The 19,685-nt window shown below is 34.2% G+C and overlaps 1 protein-coding gene across 3 annotated transcripts in view; it reads right to left on the bottom strand.

Moving 5' to 3' along the window:
* The window catches only part of LOC128991595 (rho GTPase-activating protein 7), a 298,481-nt gene that overhangs the window by 179,674 nt on the left and 99,122 nt on the right, over positions 1-19,685 (bottom strand). For all 3 annotated transcript variants that reach the window (XM_054414614.1, XM_054414615.1, XM_054414616.1), the window contains exons 4-6: positions 6,163-6,792; positions 4,771-4,999; positions 120-496 (exon numbers count right to left, since the gene is read on the bottom strand). In XM_054414614.1, the coding sequence (XP_054270589.1) occupies positions 120-496; positions 4,771-4,999; positions 6,163-6,792 (1,236 nt within the window). The remainder of the gene's footprint in view (positions 1-119; positions 497-4,770; positions 5,000-6,162; positions 6,793-19,685) is intronic.

The raw sequence follows: 19,685 nt of genomic DNA, 5'->3' as shown, positions 1-19,685 counted from the left end.
GTCCAATCCCCATCCTGGATGTTTATAGTTACATTAAGTAACATTAAATTTACTTTTTTCAATTTTTAATCAGTGAAATATTAGAAAATACCATCTACAAAACAAATGTGCAAACTCACCCTCTTGTTGCAGTCCTCGGCCTTGGGCGACGGCAGGGGTGGCTGTTTGTGCAGTATTGGCGCCGACGACGACTTGTTGCCCAGCTCTGTCACCATGGGGGTGGGTGACAGCTGCAGGGAGGTGGATGGGGAGGGCAGGGCCTCTGTGGAGGTGGCGGGACTGTGGAGAGGTAAGGGCAGACAGTTAGGACGGACGGCCCTGGGCCGGGGGAGAGTCAGGTCCGGGTCACTAGAAGACTCCAGGAGGTGGTGTTTGAAGCTCTCCCGTCGTACCCAAGGGTCGCCGCCCTTCGCGAGACTCTGGGCTCTGGAGTTGACGGACTGTCGCCGCCGTAGTCTCTCCCAGGTCTCTTTGCGCTTGCACTTTTGTGCGGGTGCTGCAACAGAACCATCGACTTGTAAATGTATGTACCAAAACTTAAAAAAAACATTTGTTTACTATCGTTTCAATAAACTAAATAAAAGACTGAAGTGGGCCATTTATAAACCACCTATGTCCAGTTTTCCGTTCGATTTATTTTTGTGTTTTTCACCTCAATTGGTGTAGTAATCTGTTGTAAAGTAAACCAGTTCTTGTTTGTTAGTTAAGTTGTAATATAAAAAACCTGAGATAAGTCAGCTTGTCATTAGATATCACAATAACAATAGCACTATGGCTAATGCCGTGTGTTTAGAAAATATTCTTAAATATGACAATCTTGCTATATCAAAAAATCAAAGCTAAATGGGAAAGTAACATCATTTGTTGACTTTGGAAATGTTTTAGAAAAAGTCTTTTCCGAACAGCTTTTTGTCCAAATGTGTTGAGAATTTCACATGATTTTAAAGAAGAGGTAGATTTTTCTAATAAAGAGTGTCTACTCCAAATACGTTCAAAATCATGAATAAAAAAATATAAGTACAGGAAATCGTTATAACAATTTACCTACACCAATTACAAACTCTCTGCACTAGCAGGAGTAAGAATATTTCAATCAAACCACTAAATGCACGTGTTAAAAACATTTTGTTTTCGATCCGTACAAACTAGACTATCCCTTTAAATTATTTTCTTACCGATATCTTAGACGAGAATCGAAACAGGAGGAGATTTCAGAAGCTTCAGAAACGGAAATGAGTTTAAAATGGCACTGGCGCTATTTCATCAGGTGGCTCAATTGCATTACGAGGCTTAAATGAAAAGTCCATTTCAATTAAAAAGGCTGTAGCAGTCAGTCAGCGCGGAGTTTCACGCCGACACTAATTATTCCAACGATACAATTGAGAACCATTCAGAGCATTTAACTTGGAAAACTTTTAGTACCAACGCAAATGTCCCCTGAAATTAATTTACAAACGATTGTTTTGAACATCAGTGCTCCAAACTCATTGTAGTTTCAAATTAAATTTCAACTTCAATGTGTTTCACCCACTTGAAAAGTTACATATTCGAAGTTAACGACAAATATTTGAAGTCATAAAATGTTATAATTTTTCAGTTACGAATTTAAATAAATCATATGCATTATTTCTTCTAGCCTACTTATTTTATTTATCATACTTATTTTGCTAATTTACCATTGTAATTTACCGTTCATTTACTGTTCGTGGAGTGGATATCATGTCAGCCTTGTAATCTATATTAGTAACAAAACCATCATATCGATTCAACACGTCCACCATGTATTCCAATCTGCATTCTGGTTTTGCGGCGGCGTAAGAGCATAATCTAATTGTGCTTGGATTAAATGCAACGGTCAGCTTATTATTCATATTCCAGTACCTAAATTAGCAGTAAATTGTTATTAAATATTGAAGACAAGAAGAAGTATTTCTTTATTTTTAACTATAATAACATATATGACGTTTTGATGATTCAATGTGGTAAGAATAAAATTATATGTATAAGAAACTCATTAGAAGGTTCTAATGAGAAAAATCTAAAGAGAACATTTTCTAAAGAGAAAACTATCCGAACGTTTGATTATTCTAGGGCAAATTCTACCAACGTTTACTCAGGTGTGTGGATTTGATTTGTAAAAGTTACTACATATCAAGCATTTCAAGATTACGTCAAAACTCTTCCACGAAAATACATTCCTGCTTGTGAATGTGTTTCACTGAGAATACAAAATACATTGTATTGTTTATTTTGCTGATACGAAGTTTGAAATATTGCGTTTATCGGAAAAGGCTATAATCCTCCCTCTCTGTTGCGGCACAATAGTGAATTATATTCCTGATTTAACAGACAACAATGCCGTTTTGAAACTAAACTATTCATGTTAATCCGTTGAACAAAACCCACTGTCTGTGTTTAATGCAAAGTTTGAATATTCCAATATTCACAAAGGACTTGGAACATCATAATGTTTTTTATAAGGTAAATTTTCTAATAATGGGAGAAATACATCTACCTTCATGATTTTTTGAAACAATAACTAGTAATTAAAATAATATTTTAAGTTCTTCACTTCCAGTTCTGTAGGACACTAATGAAACACTTGTAAAAATATGCTACTAATTAAATAAGATACAGTAAACCCCATTTGGATAGTTTTAAAATAATAATTCTTTTATAAATACTGGTCATGGGTATTTTGTTTTTTGCGTGATTCTGTAATAGGTTCAATAAAAATATTATGAAATGTTGGTATACAATGTATATTTGACGCACGGGTAATATTAGATAACAAATACATTCTCAGAGACTTCTCTATTCCACTGTAATGAAGGAGAGTCACGTTTTGATTCAATCTTATGGAGGGTGAGCTAATGAAAAGCTCCGATCTTTCAGTACTCAAGTCTGAGCTATTCTCTCTTACTCCATGATATATTAGTTGAATATAAACTGTAGTAATAATCCCAACACATCGTTCATTATAAGTTCTGTGGAAAACAATGTCTGACATTCACAAACACCTGATAATGTTGTACTTCTACTTGTGGACTTCGATGGTGATAAAGATCTAATAAGAGTTATAAGATATATTTTCACTAAAATTGTATCACACCTTACACCAAATACTGATAAATACAAATTAGTGACCGATTTCCATGTCCCTTAAACCTAATAAGTAAGACAAGGAATTTATTATTGCATAGTGTCTCAACTTTACTGACCAAAAACTCCGAGGTAGAAGTTTCAAAATATACAATTATGATTAACGTTTATTTGGTCATTTAATGGTTTGTCCTTTTTTATTTGCACACACTTTTGTTCCACTCAGACCTTGATTAAGCCTATACAAGATTGTCCTCAATTTCTCAAAATAATTGGAAATCATATAACTAATGTTTGTAGGAGTGCTATCTTCGGTTAAGTTCTTCAATATGTGATGACGGATTTCACTCGTGTCATTCGTGTTTAAATGGAATTATAAATAACTGTATTTTGTAAGACCTATTTGTGATATTTCTTGTCAAATTATCTATGAAATAGAGAGCTATGGAGGTAATAAAACTATTTCCCATAAATTTTCTTAACTAATACCCAGTGTTAATAGGGCCACCATTTGATTTTATGTCATTTGAAAACGATTTCAGTGTAAGTGTGTCAAAGTCAATCACCATTCAACGTTTGTTTCTTCTTCTAAAAGATTGTTATTATTAGACAAGTAAAAATAAAATCTAAATCTAAACTCTCTTCTTCAATGTATTTAATCATGCATTAGCAAGTTATATGCAATAATTTGAGCACAGACAATATAATATTTGAGACTGTAGCCGTTTTTGTAGATTGGCAGATTGTGCGTTGTATGGAGGTGCAGTTTACTATTTACTGATTCAGCGGGAAGGGAAGTGATAACGGGGAATTTGGCGGGAAAGGAGGGTGGTAATATTTACGGATAAGCGCCCATTTCACTCCATTGTATCGACCTATGCTGGCCCGTCTGCTTTCAAAAATGTGTTCTCCCTTCAACAAAAAATATACTAAAGCGCAGTTGCAAACTTTCCCTTCTTAAATTTTCCTTGTTTCGGATATTCACTCTCAAACAGGTACCTCCTGCGTTTGGCTCTTATTTGACGTTGTTAAAAATCCAATATTTTCTCAAGACATAATAGATTTTAAAAGTACACAAATACGTTAAATGTTATTCCAAAAGATAATAATGTAGCTATTTAACTCATTAAATTGCATTCGCACCAAACGCCTAGATTACCGTTAAAAACATTACTATTTTAAACATAAAACATTACAATTACCATAAAACTTGAATATTTGACCAAGACATCAAATACCACTCAATAGGTTTGCATTGGAGCCTGCCTACCCTGCCAACCTAGGTTTAGTGTTCGATTTTAAGAAAACAATGTGGAGCACATAACTTATGTTTAGGGAGTATGGTCATAGATCGACTAGTATGTTTTATCTATAATATGGCCAAGATTAAACTTTTTATCATTATAGTTCACAAAAAGATATATATAACTTCTATTTAAAAAAATCTATTTTTGACGATCAAAGATTTGAAGATTTAGGTTAATTTAGAGTCTCTGATGTCTTTTGTTTCGAATTTGGCCTGTCAATTGGTTTGATGAATATCAATACGTAAGGAAGAAGTCAGCAACTCTTATTAAATTTTATAACAGTATTCCAGCTTCTACGCCATCCACACTCATACTGTACTCTTTAATAGAGCTTAACACTATTATTGTGGGAAAAACTCACGTTTGGTGTGTCTGGGATGAGGAGGAGAGGCGGTGCCTATCCCACTCTCAGGCTCGTCCCTGGCTGTGGAGGAATCAGCAGAGCTGGTGGACCTGTCGTCGGTCTCAGACTCTGGAGAGTGGCGAGGTAGGGACGAGGAGCAGTCAGACAGCCAGGTGAGGCTAGAGCACCGCGACACTGCGGGGGAGGTCTGTGTGTACACGTCGTGTGGATGCTGGGGCTCTGGAGGCTACAAACATACAAGACACAAGGTGAGTAGGTACATGTAGTCTCTGACTCTGGAGAGTGGCGAGGCAGGGACGAGGAGCAGTCAGACAGCCAGGTGAGGCTAGAGCACCGCGACACTGCGGGGGAGGTCTGTGTGTACATATAAGTTTGTACACGTCGTGGGGATGCTGGGGCTCTGGAGGCTACAAACATACGAGACAGTTGAAGAGATTCTAAGAGACCTGTTGGCTATGATTAAAGTACAGATAAATGGGCTTAAATTTACTATTGAAAATATACAACCACTTAAAGTCATAAGTTGTGATAAAAATATACATCTTTCCTACAAGTATAAGGGACAAAACACAAAACGATCAATGGTAAATCAGGTTAGGATATAGCATAGAAGGTGGTGTTACGGAACTTAGCCCGTCCGATCTGGAAGATTCAATAAAGGAAGATAACACAGATTCAATTTAACCACAAGCTGTCTTGAAGATACAATCTGTAGGTAAGATCGCAACCAAGCTGCAAAATCTCGCTCGGAGTCGCTTGATATAAAGTTTGTTAAGGAAACCTGAGATTTTACAGCAGGCTTCTCTGTAATAATAGTCACAATGTCGGTTCGTTGTTTAGCATGGTTGTTTACTCTACATACTAACTATTAGGTATTTTCTTTCATTGTTTTCTGTATGGAACACACTACTGTACAGATATTAATGTAGGTGTTCTATTGCAATTTATTGGCTTTGGCTGAGTTTGTAAGTATGTTTTAGGTACTTTATAACCCAAGCATGTGATAAAGTTTGAGATTCTTTCAAATCGTGATGAAAAATATCATCAATAATACCTAAAATGATACTTACCATTCATAAAGTCAAAGTCAAAGTCCTTTATTCAATCAGATTAACCATACATTGCATAAGTCAAAAGATTACATTTTTATGAAATTAATTAACTACTAAATACATTATATACAAATTGTTTTCTTTTATGTAAATAAATTATTTTAAAGTGTATGTTCATGTGTGTGCGGTGTGTATGTGTCGCGTGTGTGTGTTTGGGTGTTGTATGTATGGAAGGAAAACACTAGTTAGACTTTTGGAATGTACAATTGTGATAAGATGTTATTTGTTAATTGTATACATTTCCTAGTACGGTGGTTACAAACTATACTTCACTCACCTGAATGCTGCTAGACTCCTCACTGTCACAACACGCCACTCCCTCGTCCACCGCCAGGGAGTCCTGCTCGCTCGTCTCCTCACACGACGTGGGCGTAGTCCCCTCAGTATCTATGGGAGTCACCCTGAGTAGCACGGGAGCGGCCTTGTCCCTCGGCATCTGAGACCTAGGAGGTCGCCGCCATAGAGGTCGATGTAGCCTCCCCGAAGACCCAGAGCTCCCCGAGCTTGTGTCCGACGTAGACGGTGACGTCGCCGGCGAAGGGGGCGGAGTCCCCAAACTCTTTGACCTCGGCATCGCAGAACGACTTCGAATCATCGACTCGTCATCAGACAGGAATATGTCATCTTCGTTTTCTATATCGTGTTCCGCCAACAATGTTGTAAGTTCATTGGCGATGATTGTGTTGAACTCTGCTAGAAGGCCCTCGGACCATGCGTTCAACGTTTTGTCCAAGTCGCCGTTCTTCTTCTTCGGGCTGGGCAGCGAGTTGGTGCGGTAGAGATGCTGGTAGGGGCGCCGCCCGTTCTGAGGCGGAGGTGGAGGTTTCTTGCGAGGAGGAGGAAGTGGCGGTACACCCGAGGTTATGGCGGGAGACTTCCACCGGTCGAACACTTCACCAATCTCCTCCTGCGAACAGACAAAAGTAGTTAGAGAACAATAGTTTAAGGCATGATATGAGATATGTGCTTTATTTGTTGAATATATGAACTACTCTAAGTGATGATACCTATGTCATTTGCTTACTTCTTTAATGCTAGAAATACATTAAATGAGCTGAATTTCATATCATTACAATAACTGTGCTTATTCTATATATTCATCAGTTAGTAATAAAAAAATTGTTAGAAATAAAAATATTGCTACAAACAACAAAATATTTAAACGTTATTTTGTTTAAACCAATCTTTATTTTAGAAATCCCTTTGATTTTATATCAACAACAACCTTTACAATGACGACTGTCGTCAACATACGTTTCATACAATACTTTGTTACATAGTTTGTGTTGGTTCTTGGACGAAGGTTACAGGTTCGGTGCTGAGACGGATTTGATGCAATTGTCATTTACCACTTTATTGGTCTATATATACAAAAAGGGCGTCGTTTTGATTATGGACAAGGTACTTTACAAACTAATTATTGATTTGGGGAATATTTTATCTTAAATATATAATAAATTGTCACCAGCGTTGATACACATATAATAAAATATAATCATTGACACAATAGGACATCGAAAATAGTTTAGGCTGTAAAAAAAATTAACTTTAGGGAAAAATTTAAATTTAACCAGTAATAAAACGTTGCAGTAATCATTTGCTAGACAAAACCGATCCAAATTTAAACGGTCGCGCTTTACAAAGGATAACAAACATGGAGAGACAAAACAGGTATTTCCATTGATATTGAGTTGGATGAGGCCCTAACAATGGGTTGTGACAAAATAGAGCTGACATTTAGTTTGGTTAGTCGGTGAGAGAACATTGTAGTTGGCCATGACTATATTTAGAACGGTATATTCGGTTAGTGGGAATAAACAAAATTATCAAAATACGACTTAATAACTTTATCATTATAACAGAGAAAAGCTTGTTGAAACGAAATCCTGTACGATTACTCCTATCTTTCTGTGGCAGAACTAATTCAAGATAATATTTCGATTAACTCCGCACAGTTATGCAAAATAATGAAAGACGAAATAATTCACTAGAACAACAACTATACCTTTTGTCCAGGTGTACAAATGAATGCAGATACGCAAGTGAACAATTACAGTATAAGACTGATTCTAAAGTTTTTTGACTGAAATTCAAAATTTTGAGTCAGTAGTTTATTCTGTTTGGATTGTATTTAAAATTATTGCCCTTATGAAGAAGATACACAGTGTATGCATTCACTGACCAACACTACAGCAAGCGTAGGTAGAACAATAGTAATTGCATGATGTAGTCTGGGCTTATTTCTATCTAATTTTGAACTTTATCGCACAACAAAGACAAAATTATACTACTACAAGGCAAAATAGATTTCTGACGTTGCGTGCTTTTTGTATAACTGACTTTTCAACGTTTGGATGTCGTGCCAGGGAATTATAAGACATGTTATTCAAAATATTTCTTCATACATGTAATTTTATTCTTACCACATTGAATCATAAAAACGTCAAATGTTTTATTATCGTTAAAAATGGGGAAATACTTCTTCTTGCCTTCAATATTTAATAGCCATTAATTACTGATGGTAAGGATTGGCGTTCCCTGGCAAATTATCTAAGAGATGCTTGGAAGTATAGATGGGATTTGGTTTTAGAATTCCAGCTTCAAAATTTTAAAAAGGTACTGACTTTCTTCTTCTTCTTCATGATCCAATTGCAACCACCTGATTACAAGGCTAACATTATATTCACTCCGTGATTTCCTATATAATTATAGGCAAGCATGTTTATAGGCAAACCTTTAATCGGTTCGTGTGCATCGCAGGGAAAACCTACGCATACTGTTAAAAAGATAATTTCCTGTAGATGTGCAGTATCCCTTTATAAATTAAAATAGACTCAAAATAAGCACAAACAATAAATTTAAAATTAAAAAATAACATGGGCCTTATGGGTTGTTATGTTGGTGACGAAATAACAACGAAGTATAAACAGACGATCAAAACACACGGAAGAAATTCCAACTACATGTTTTATTTACAGTTTAGGGTGAAATTAAAGTATTCAACATACCTTATTATCATTATCTTGATATAAATAAACATGTTTGTCTAATGTATTAATATGCGAAATATTAATATTATAAATTCATTACATTTTGCGTCCTCTTCCCGTTGCAAATAACGGGTTTAACAGCTAGTTATAGTAATCCGACAACATGGTAATTTATGTATGATTTCCCGAATACATATAACAATAACCAGAATGTAAAAGAATCGTCGATATATTCCCAATCGAACACCACATGATATAATTGGAGATTTGAGAGCCTAGTTTCAAAACAATTGAATGATTTATGCATGGCTAATAGTGTTCTAGTCAAACCGACCGCTACAATGAACAAACCACTAGTATCACACTTCTAGTTGAAAGTTGGCCACTATAATTAATTGTAGTTGTGTTTAAATAAGCTGTCAAAGAGATTTGAAGAGGGCTTAGAGCTATTGAATGTAGTCAGTTGTCTGAATTAGCAATTGCATAGTAATTGTGAGTTCCATATCAGTCCATTTCCTTTGATATACTATATTTTACGTTTAATTGCCTCCTATGTAAACAAGCAGTGAATACTTGCCATATAGTCTTTTAGTTAAGGTTTAGTTTGGTATAGGTTTGAATGGAAATGTAACATGTATTTACATCACATTTTATAATATTCCCTAAACCGGTTATTCCAAACACACGCAAGGCTATTAGATCATAACAAAATGTATCGTTGTAAAATCATTAAATATTTATTCGTTTACTTCCTACTAATTATTTCATTTCAAATTATATAAAAAACCTAGCCTACTCTTAAAAAAATACTTTACCTCGTTAAATTACAAACAGTCATTTTTACAGTTTAAAATTTAGGACGGTTTTTAATTTGGTGACGTAAAATTAGATATAATCAGATTCTGCATTTATAGAATTGAAAGATTTTGTAAGGTGGATTAAAAATCAGATCACTATTCAGGATTAAGTTTCACGTTCAATGATTCATTTCAATTCGTAATCTTATTTCTACCTCGTGGCGATCCGATTATATCATTGTACTTTGCGAGTCACAAGTCTGTGCTCTAGGCATGAGACAATGGGAGTTTTGTTACATGGCTCTGACCTACTTCACGGTAATTTTACTAACTTTATTGTTACCTACAGTGGTGTTAGTTAAAAATTGAAGTAAATAATTGAGACATAGAAAATGTCACTAACTATGATAAACTAAAAATGTCGATCTAAAAACATAAGATGATTTGTGAGCATTTTCGTAGAGGAACTCAAAAAACGTATAAATGTACCTAAAAGACTTATCACATCTATGATTTGCACTGACAGCTTTAGATGTGTTCAGTTCCACAGGGTCGTGGAAATGTCACTTAGTAAATAATTGCCATATATAAACGGGATTCTTATTCTAATTCGTGATTTAAAGCCATAAAAACTATTTAGAACATCCAAATTAGCTGCACCTCATGGACCAGTAGGCATTTGTTCATACTAGTGGTGACGTGCTGGGAAAAAAATTATGTACATTTCAATCACAGTTTACTATAGCCAATTCCGAGTCCAGCAAGATCCAATATACTTACTTCAATATATTTGTGGAAAGCAACAATAGAATAATTTCAATTTTATAGCAAGGATGGTAAAGGTTTGATAAAATAAATTATCTTTTTAAAATGTTATTCCAACAATAAACAAACCTTGGATAGCTCAAACTTTTTCCGTAAATAATTGATTGATACCATAGAATTTTCAAATTTGTACGATGTAGAGTATTTAAAACCCCGTCAAAGATTCAGATAAATTGAAAAGACAGTGTAATATTTCCAGCCAAAGTTGCATTGCCCGCAGACAACCAGAAGATTAGTTCCGCTTCCGGCCGTTGTGTCCGGCGCGTGTGATGATTGGTGATACAGTCGCTTTGACTCGTGTTTCCGTTTGTGCTGAGCTAATCAACGCCAACCACTCGCACTCATTTCGTTGGTTTTAGTTCTAAATTATACCTACATTTAAAAGTTCAATTGCCGGTAAAAACATTATGAACGAAGCTAAAATAATAACACTAATATTTGGACTTTACGAATTTAAATAAACGTTATCAGCATTCTGACACATACTTTTTCCCATAAGCTTGTCGACAACCTTCATGGGTGGTGAGAGGAAATATGATATTTTATAGTAAAAAATCACAAAAGTTGCAATAACTTTTGAACCTAAATTGTTACAGCAATGTGTTGTACTATTTTTTAGAGTTATAAGGACCATAACATATTATTTATGATCAAAACCAGCTTTTCTTCAAAAATCTGATTTTTTTGTTATTTTATGTTTTTTATGGGAATATAACATAATATACAATAACTTTTGAACCGTAATTTTTACGGAAATGATGTGTACATTTTTGTTCATAATTTAAAGGACCATAACATACTAAATTTTTAAGAAAACCGTTCGGGCCATTTTTGAGATAATCCGATTTTCCAATATATTATGGGGTTTTATGGAAAAATCCCCATTAAAAATAAAAAATTTCTAGAAAAATGAAAAAAAAACATTTTAAGGACCATAATTTTGACGAAAACATTACTTTCTCCATAAACTATGGTATGAGAAAGTAAACATTTGATAAAATTTCGAAATGACCATAAATTTTTATTTAAAAATATATTAAACCAGTCTCAGTTATGAGCTTAAACCACACCAATATAATACTCGCAGTAGTCCTCGACCATCTGTATATGTACGGATGTCACCATATAAGGCTGGGGAGGACCTGACGACAGCTCCTGCTGTGGTGATGATTTATAGATGAGAGTCGCGACCTAGTCCACTGGATACCTCAGATACCACCAGGACAAGATCGTGTATCAAGGAATGGAAAAGCAGAATGCAAGGAATTGCTGTAGTTGTATCATACGTTTTACACGGAAGCGTAATCTTAATTTGTTTTGCTAAATGTGTAAAAATATTATGTTTTCTGTGCTTTTGGGGTTTCTCAATAGAACTGCTTGTCTTGCATATTAATTAAAAGAAGCTAAATTTTGTCTACCCAAACGCTCTAATATATTGTTTGTGTCAATTTTATAAAAACATTCACACACGTATTTTTTATACCAGTTTATTTAAAACGTTTTCTTAAACTGAACATTGGAATAATATTTCAAACCCACTCCAACATAGTCTTGGCATTATGTTTATCCGAGCATTTTAATAAATATATGTTGGTTTTTATTTTTGGGTAGCTATTTAACAAATTCCTCATTTAGTCCATGTAGACAGAAGGAATTCGAAACAGAAGATTAATACATTCGATAACATAGAACACGGTTTGGTTTATATATATCCAGTAATATTAGATTTAAAGCATCTCTCAATGCATCATATTCAGCAGCCAATATTAGTAAAAAAAACCTCTATCTTAAAAGACTGTTTGTTGAATATGACGTATTTACACATATTAAACACATTGGATAGTTAAATATGTTAGCTTTGTGTTTGCATTTTCCGATCAATTGAACTACATACATATCTAGTTTAACTTTGGTTTTCTTATAATGACTAATAATAATTCTTAAAATTGAAAATACTAATTTGTTTGGATTCTATATAAACGCAGCTTTATATTTTTTGTTGTCTCAAAAGATACTCAGTATTTTTAGAATTAGAAGTGTTCCTAAACAAAATATCACAGAGAAAATGTTATTTAAGAATTTTTGCTGTTCTTTTAAATATCAAGGGGGCATTACTTTTAAGGAAAAACAACAGTGATTGACTAAATTAGGACGTCGAATTCGCTGATAAAAGTCGAGAACTGTAACCGCTACACTAACACATTCCTTATTTGAAACTAATGGACTACTTTAACAAAATATCACCCATTAGCTGACAGCCTACAAGCCTGTAATTTGAAAACTGGTCGTGGAGATTTAAATCTAATCAAGAAGTCACTTTCGATCTATCCATACACGCGTGACTGCACAAAAACTATTTTCGCTTTAGATAGATACGTAATGGGAAAATAATAATTCCTTTTATGGGCATGATTTGTTTTAATTGACAACTTTTTAATTAGGCATTTTTAATGAGCAATGGCTTAGGATTTTTCAGTTAAAAACAAAATAGACCGCGATAAAAATGTATAAAAAGTTGCCGGTTATATTCACATGAAAATACCTTACTACATATATCATCTCCCTCCATTGTACTTTTAAAATCAACCCACAATTATTTTTGGCTTAAAACTTGTGCCCAAGTTTGTGCGTCACTCTTTCAAATAGTTCATTGCTCGTATCGCTCTATCCAGTAAATTAAATTGTATTCCATGTATCATTTTGACTTGCTATCTAAATGTTTTGATGTCAAATGACAACATGAAATAATCATCCTAGCTCTATATTTTGAATAAACACGCTTATGCAATCTAATCCATTCCGCTAATTGTTTACCAAAGAAATTCCAGTTTGACTTGTTAAAGTATCAATCAAATCACATCGATTCCCTGAACATGTACAACAAACTCCGTTTGATCCATTGAATTTTCGCCGAAGTCCTCTAATTGCAGACCCGTTCTGGGACTCCAGAAATAAAGCAGTTCTCTGTTTTAAAGGAACATTCCCAACGAGTTTACAGAATTTTAATTTATTAGGGTTGTTTACGACTGGCCGCCACAATGTTTACTTCATTGTTGTGGTTGGGCCACTTTTAACCGCTTAATGCAAATATTTTCACCTCCCTGGTGTAAAATGTTGCTTGCAAATAAAATAGTTTCAAAGGGCCTGAACTCAAATTTTGACGTCTTAACGTATGAAATACACAAGTGTAATTTTCTATTCTATTTTTAATTCTACATGTTGTTTGTATTTTTGTACGAAAAGTACGATCACAAATTAAAATTAAAATTGACGATAATTAACATTTTAGTTGAGACTGTAGCTAAAACATATCATTATTACATACTCTGAAAAGACTAAATCAAATTTATGATTCATAATGCTAAATCTTAATTAACAAAATAAACCCATCTTTAAAAACAAAGTCCACATACCAGATAAAGATATCGTATATAATATATATCGTATATATCGTATATATCGTATATATCGTATATATCGTATATCGTATATATAAAACTCATAATGTTAAGGTTTTCATTACATGGGGTCAAAGCAAAAATGTTGTCCATAAAAATTGTGGTCTCTCCATATCATGAAAAAAGCTACCCAGTCAGCTGAAACTTTACACAAAGATAATCTACGAATTGATGTCTTTTCCCGTTTCAATAAGGGGACCTAGGGGATCTACTCCTAGGGGTTTCAATTCCAGATGGGGTTTCGGGAAGTAAATATTTATTAATTAATCTGCATGGAAAAAAACAATTTTCATATTTGTGTGGTTTACTTCTGATCACGTGACGAAAAATCACAAGTTTTTTTAATGCAGGTCCAAGACTTCAATTTGTTTATATGTCAATACAAAGTATAACACCATATTACTTAACTGCTAATTCCTATTTAAATCTTATAGTACAACAGTTTGCAGAATTCTAGAAGTGACAAAGTATGGATGATTTGTCTTTTTCCGCCACAGTAAACAAGAGATCATAAAGTCGAAGACTCAACAGGTAGAAAGAGAAGATTGAGAGGAGTTGAGATCAACATTGACCCAGATCTCCTAAAAGGTTCCACGTTTTATAACCTTTGAAATATTATTATTTTCATATCTGAAGTCAAATGCTGTTTGAAAGAGAAAATACAAAACTCTCTTTGCAGGAATGTTTGGTTGAGTACGGTTTACGAGAACTAAACTTTTTTTGGGTGTAAAATCAACATTTTTATCCTTTGTATTTTGTAATTTTGAAAAACTGCATGACTTCCGAAGTGTTTACCGAAACCGTTTTATCACGAAATTAAAAAATGCAATTGGTTAATAGATGAGATTGTTAATTATGTATGTCCAACTTGTATGTATATGCAACATAAACCGTAGCTTTGTACCCTAACTTTTACTGATAATTTTCATTAACATAATATTTAATTTATTGTATTTCTATAATAAACATATTGAACTAGAAGAAATACTAAATTTGGAAAAGGAAACAGTTTTGTAAAAACTGGAAACAAAACCAATAATTGTATTTATATTAACTTTCTAGCACACGGGAAAGACTCTTCATACATTTTCTCCATCTATCCATTTCTTGTGTACAGTAAATGTAATAAAAATCACTATGATAATACTGTATATGAACCGGTCAGTTCCATAGGAAATTCCAAAAGATTTTAGTAATTTAGAAATCCGTCCAGATATTTAATAAAACATTAGCAATAATTATTACGAAATTATTTAGCTGAAAGTCTATTACATGAAAACACTATTGTATAACAACATTATAAGATATCTAGACCGTATTCAAGAAACTAATATCACAACGCAACCGTTAAAGTTTTATTTAGCAAAACGTTTTTCTATTAAGAAAAGGTAACAAAGCAATACAATACAATAAACTGGATAAAATGAAAACAATAAACAATACAATGTACCCAGCAGTCAACTGCACTGTATTGTGTTGTATTGTTATGTCGGAGAGTGTGTTGCGCAGATTACCTCGGTGTAATATTGTGTCCTAATGGGGTTTACAGCAAAGGTTACATCCACATCAATACACCGACAATTGACTGAGTCCAGCCTCTGTCATACAAACGTTTCAATGTGTTTACAGAAACAGATGCGAGATACGAGGAAATTTGTTGTTAGAAAAACTATTACAATCGACTGGGCTCGTTGGAAAATTGTAAATACATCTTAAAATGTTTCGGTGGATTATCATGAATGTATTCCACACATTTAAAGGGTTTGCAGATTCCTAATCTCATATATTTTTACTCAGAAATTAGGTTATAGCAAAGCAAAATTCGTGTACGGGATTAAGTTTGCAAAATAAAAAAATTGCGTGTTCAGTAAAAGATTCTAAGAAGTATTAAAATAATAATTAAGTCTTGCATTCTGTTAGGTGTTTGGTTCTGAACATTTTTGTTATGCCCCATTTTCACGTTATAGGACGCTAGGGTCTAGGCCGAAACTGTTTACACATTACTCCAGGATAGTACTAGAGGGTTACGGCATTATCATATGGATACAATCCATTGGTGATTGGCGGTATTTGAACCCGGGAACTCGGGCTCTGAAGCACCCAGCTCTACCACTAGACCAGCTCGCTTAGCTCGCTCCCCTTAGTTCTGAACTTGTCGTACATGGCTACTGTTAATTGTAATTTACAAGCATTTAGTGAATTTATTGCCTATTCCTGTTAAAATGGGGCATATGGCAATAAAGACTTGTGACTTGAAAAGGCGGAGTTTAATCAACAAACTCTGTTGGGCTAATTGACCTAACTTGTTTTATAGAGCGATCACTGAATATAGATAAGACATACATTCTAGCTCTCTGCTTATTCTGTAACAGGAAACACAAAACAATTACACTCTCCTCTAGTACAAATAAGACTTTTTTAAATGCACTGTGACCTCTTATTTATTTTATAATCACTGCTCTGATTGGTGGCTGAACGGTTGGTTTGGGAGAATTGATTATAATTGTACAATATACTGTTAGTAATTAGTATGTATAATCCAAGTCTTCCTGAGGCCAAGTTTCTTGTTTATTCCAAATAAAGTTATTTGTCTTTAACGCGTTTAGACATTCAGACTCGGTGCACTGAAGGATATTGAATAGGCAAGTGACGGACATTAATTTGGCGCCAAGTTGGATTGCTTGTGGCGGGAGAAGTCCGTTGGACAAGACAGAAATTGCTTCCGTATCCGGTCAATCGGTTTAGGACGGAAACAGACATTAGGGTAAACAAACAGCTGATTGTAGAGTAGAGACTAATAGAAGGGGAAGTTTAGTTTGTTCCCGTAAAAAGTAGTTGTAGTGCCGATTCATTAATCGCTTTAATCACAATTGCACAAAAGGGCTTTAAATATAGTTGGGCGGAAGTTTACGCTAATGGAAAGTATGCTTAAAATGTTTGTTTGTAAAAAGTACTACCAAATATCTAAAAAAAAAATCAAAAAAATCTAAAGCCAGATTTTATTTAGATTCTTCCTTTTATGGCCTTTCCTTAATTGCACTGTTAGGTATTGGGCATTTGTTATATTGGATATAAGGTATAACATAATTTGATTGCTTTCTTAAACCTGAAACTAAATTGCCAAGATCACAAGCTTTGAATGTCAATAAATACTCACGAACCGTATCCGAAGTTTCTACTAACATATGCAAGGGGATCTCTAACAGAAAACCACTATCAGATAGGCACACATTTTTAGAATTTCAGCTCATTTATTTAAAAAGTTTTGTAGATGTACCGACCGAAGGCACAAATTACATGTTTAAACTAAAAAGATATGTTTCTTAAGCAGTTGCTAGCCTATAACCTTAAACGTTACCGCCCCCATGCCTCAAACTTGTGCATAGAAATAATTTAATCAAAGCAAGGCTTGAACCGTATAGTACAAGATCTAACAACATTGATACATTTTTAGTAGTGGCGCCAAAATGTGGCCCCACGACTTCGATGTCATTGTTTACAGTCCGTCGAGCTATCGAATCGCCAACAATAGGGAAAGTCTTTTTACAACCTGAATATTAAAATGGTTAACAGATTACAATGATATTATCGCTGTACTGTATAATTAGCAGTTTACAAACAATGATGAAAAGCTGTGTTATATGTGCTGGTTAGTGATACCATGTATACTGGGTATTATTGGTGATTACTATTGACATGACATGTTATACATTGCTCCAGGGATCTGTGATCATTATGTGTGGGTGGTGAGATGAGCCAGTCACAATGTTTGCCTCATTATTCCATTCGACCAGTTATTAGTTACATTTTAAATTAGTATAAACATACTTCCTTTTTGTAAATGGAATACAATTACACTTTCCTAAAAAGGATTTCGAATAGTTATTTTATTTTAATTATGCATTGAAGTATTTTTTTATTAATGTACCTTCGAGAGTGGCTTCCAGACTATAAATGCATGCAATATGCTAATATGTAAAAATAATAAACACATCATTAATGCTGAATTCTGTATCACAAACGTTCTTGCCTATTTTATTGCATATAGTGGAAAAATGTATACAAGCAGTATGTATAGTGCAGTTTGTACTTGTACATGATTTATATTGTAAGCAATAACGAAAATTAGGGTAAGACCGTGAACCTGTTGTAAATATGAAAAAGGTCTAAATGGAGTTTTTTATACCATCCTGAAAAAGATCAGCCGGTTCTCTGTCCAGAACAAAGGTCAAACTAAAAGGACAACTAAAAAAAAAACAGACAGAGAAAAAAACAGTTGTGAAAAGGACAACTAGGTCCACTTTCAAACCATCGAAAAGTTACTGACTTTCCTCAAAATGAAGACCTTTTCGTTACTAGGCGAACACTAGATGATCCACATAGCTACAAAGTTATTTTTAATTAACCAAGTAAGAGATTTCGTTAACGCGCATGAAAATTATCTTTACTTACAAAAATCTCGTACGTACCCCGATATCGAAGCCATCTTCAAACAAGATTCAACCAAACAAACTAGCCAACCTCCCGCTAAGGCCATGGCACGTTTCAACCTAGAAATCCACTTAAACACAATGGCGTGTAGCTACTAAGCAGCGCGCAATATAAAGAACAATAAAGTTGCTTTTAATACAGCTTGTGGCGTGTCGTGTATCTAATGATAAACAAACATGGACACAGGAGCGACGGAGTGGACCGAAGGCCATACAGAGGAACGGTGGGAAGGGACAAGCGGAACATGGACTGAGGTTTACAAAATAGAAGTAGTAAATTGTGTACTTTACTTCTTGTATCATCAAAATATGGCCACTGCAGTTTTTTGATGGAAGATTCTAAAATGACCAGGTAGGTATTCAATCAGTTGTTTCATTCAGTAATGCTTTTCGTAACTAGTTTCAAAAATTCAGTGTTTTAAACTGTTAGATCGTCTGTACACTGTTGCTTTTAGTAATGATTTTCCTGAAAAAACTAAACATATGGTATTCTAATTTTAGGATCAACAAAGTAAATAATAATTGCATTAAGCATAAATGATTTTTTTACAGACACATTTCCAACATTCAGGTTTTCACATGTCAGCTGCTGTATTGATCAATGATTTTCCTGCAAAAACTATTATTATTCACTGTTTTAACTTTCTGCATCATTAAAACAAATTATTCATACAATATTGGTTGTTTCAAATAATAGAGTCAGCTGTTACATTGTTGCATTCGACAATAATATTATGCACTCATTTAACGGTTTGAAGTACTTGGATCAGCTGTTGCATTTAGCAATGGTTTTCTACGCACGTTTTAACATATATAATCAGCTTAAGCACTGCTGTGTTTTTAAATCCTTTAAAGTGCACGTCACAACTGCAAGTCTTAAAAAAAGTTTCACTCTTAAAGAGTTTAAATCTACACCATTGACTATACAACACAAATAGTTAATGTCTATACTTTGATTTAGATTTAATGTTAAAAAATTTCAATTTATATTTGACAGCACAGGAGGTACTATATTAAATTCAAACACGTAGATAAGCATCTGTTAGCGCAGCACGTAACCCGATTGCAACGTTAACATAAATGGGTTAGATACAGCTTGCATTCACGATTTTTACGATTGAATCAGTAAGTTTCCATTTGGCGTAACTTTAGCATCGCATTTCACCACATAAAGACAAATCAATTTTGTTTCTGTCAATATAGCAAAAGATTTAACTAATTTAATACAAGCAGTTAATTT

The sequence above is a fragment of the Macrosteles quadrilineatus genome, unplaced genomic scaffold (genome assembly GCF_028750875.1).
Source record: "Macrosteles quadrilineatus isolate MER2022 unplaced genomic scaffold, UCM_ALF_1.0 Scaffold_4__1_contigs__length_99947679, whole genome shotgun sequence".
Classification (NCBI taxonomy): Eukaryota; Metazoa; Arthropoda; class Insecta; order Hemiptera; family Cicadellidae; genus Macrosteles; species Macrosteles quadrilineatus.
The sequence above is the reverse complement of the archived record's forward strand: the minus strand, read 5'-3'. Positions and strand labels throughout refer to the sequence as shown.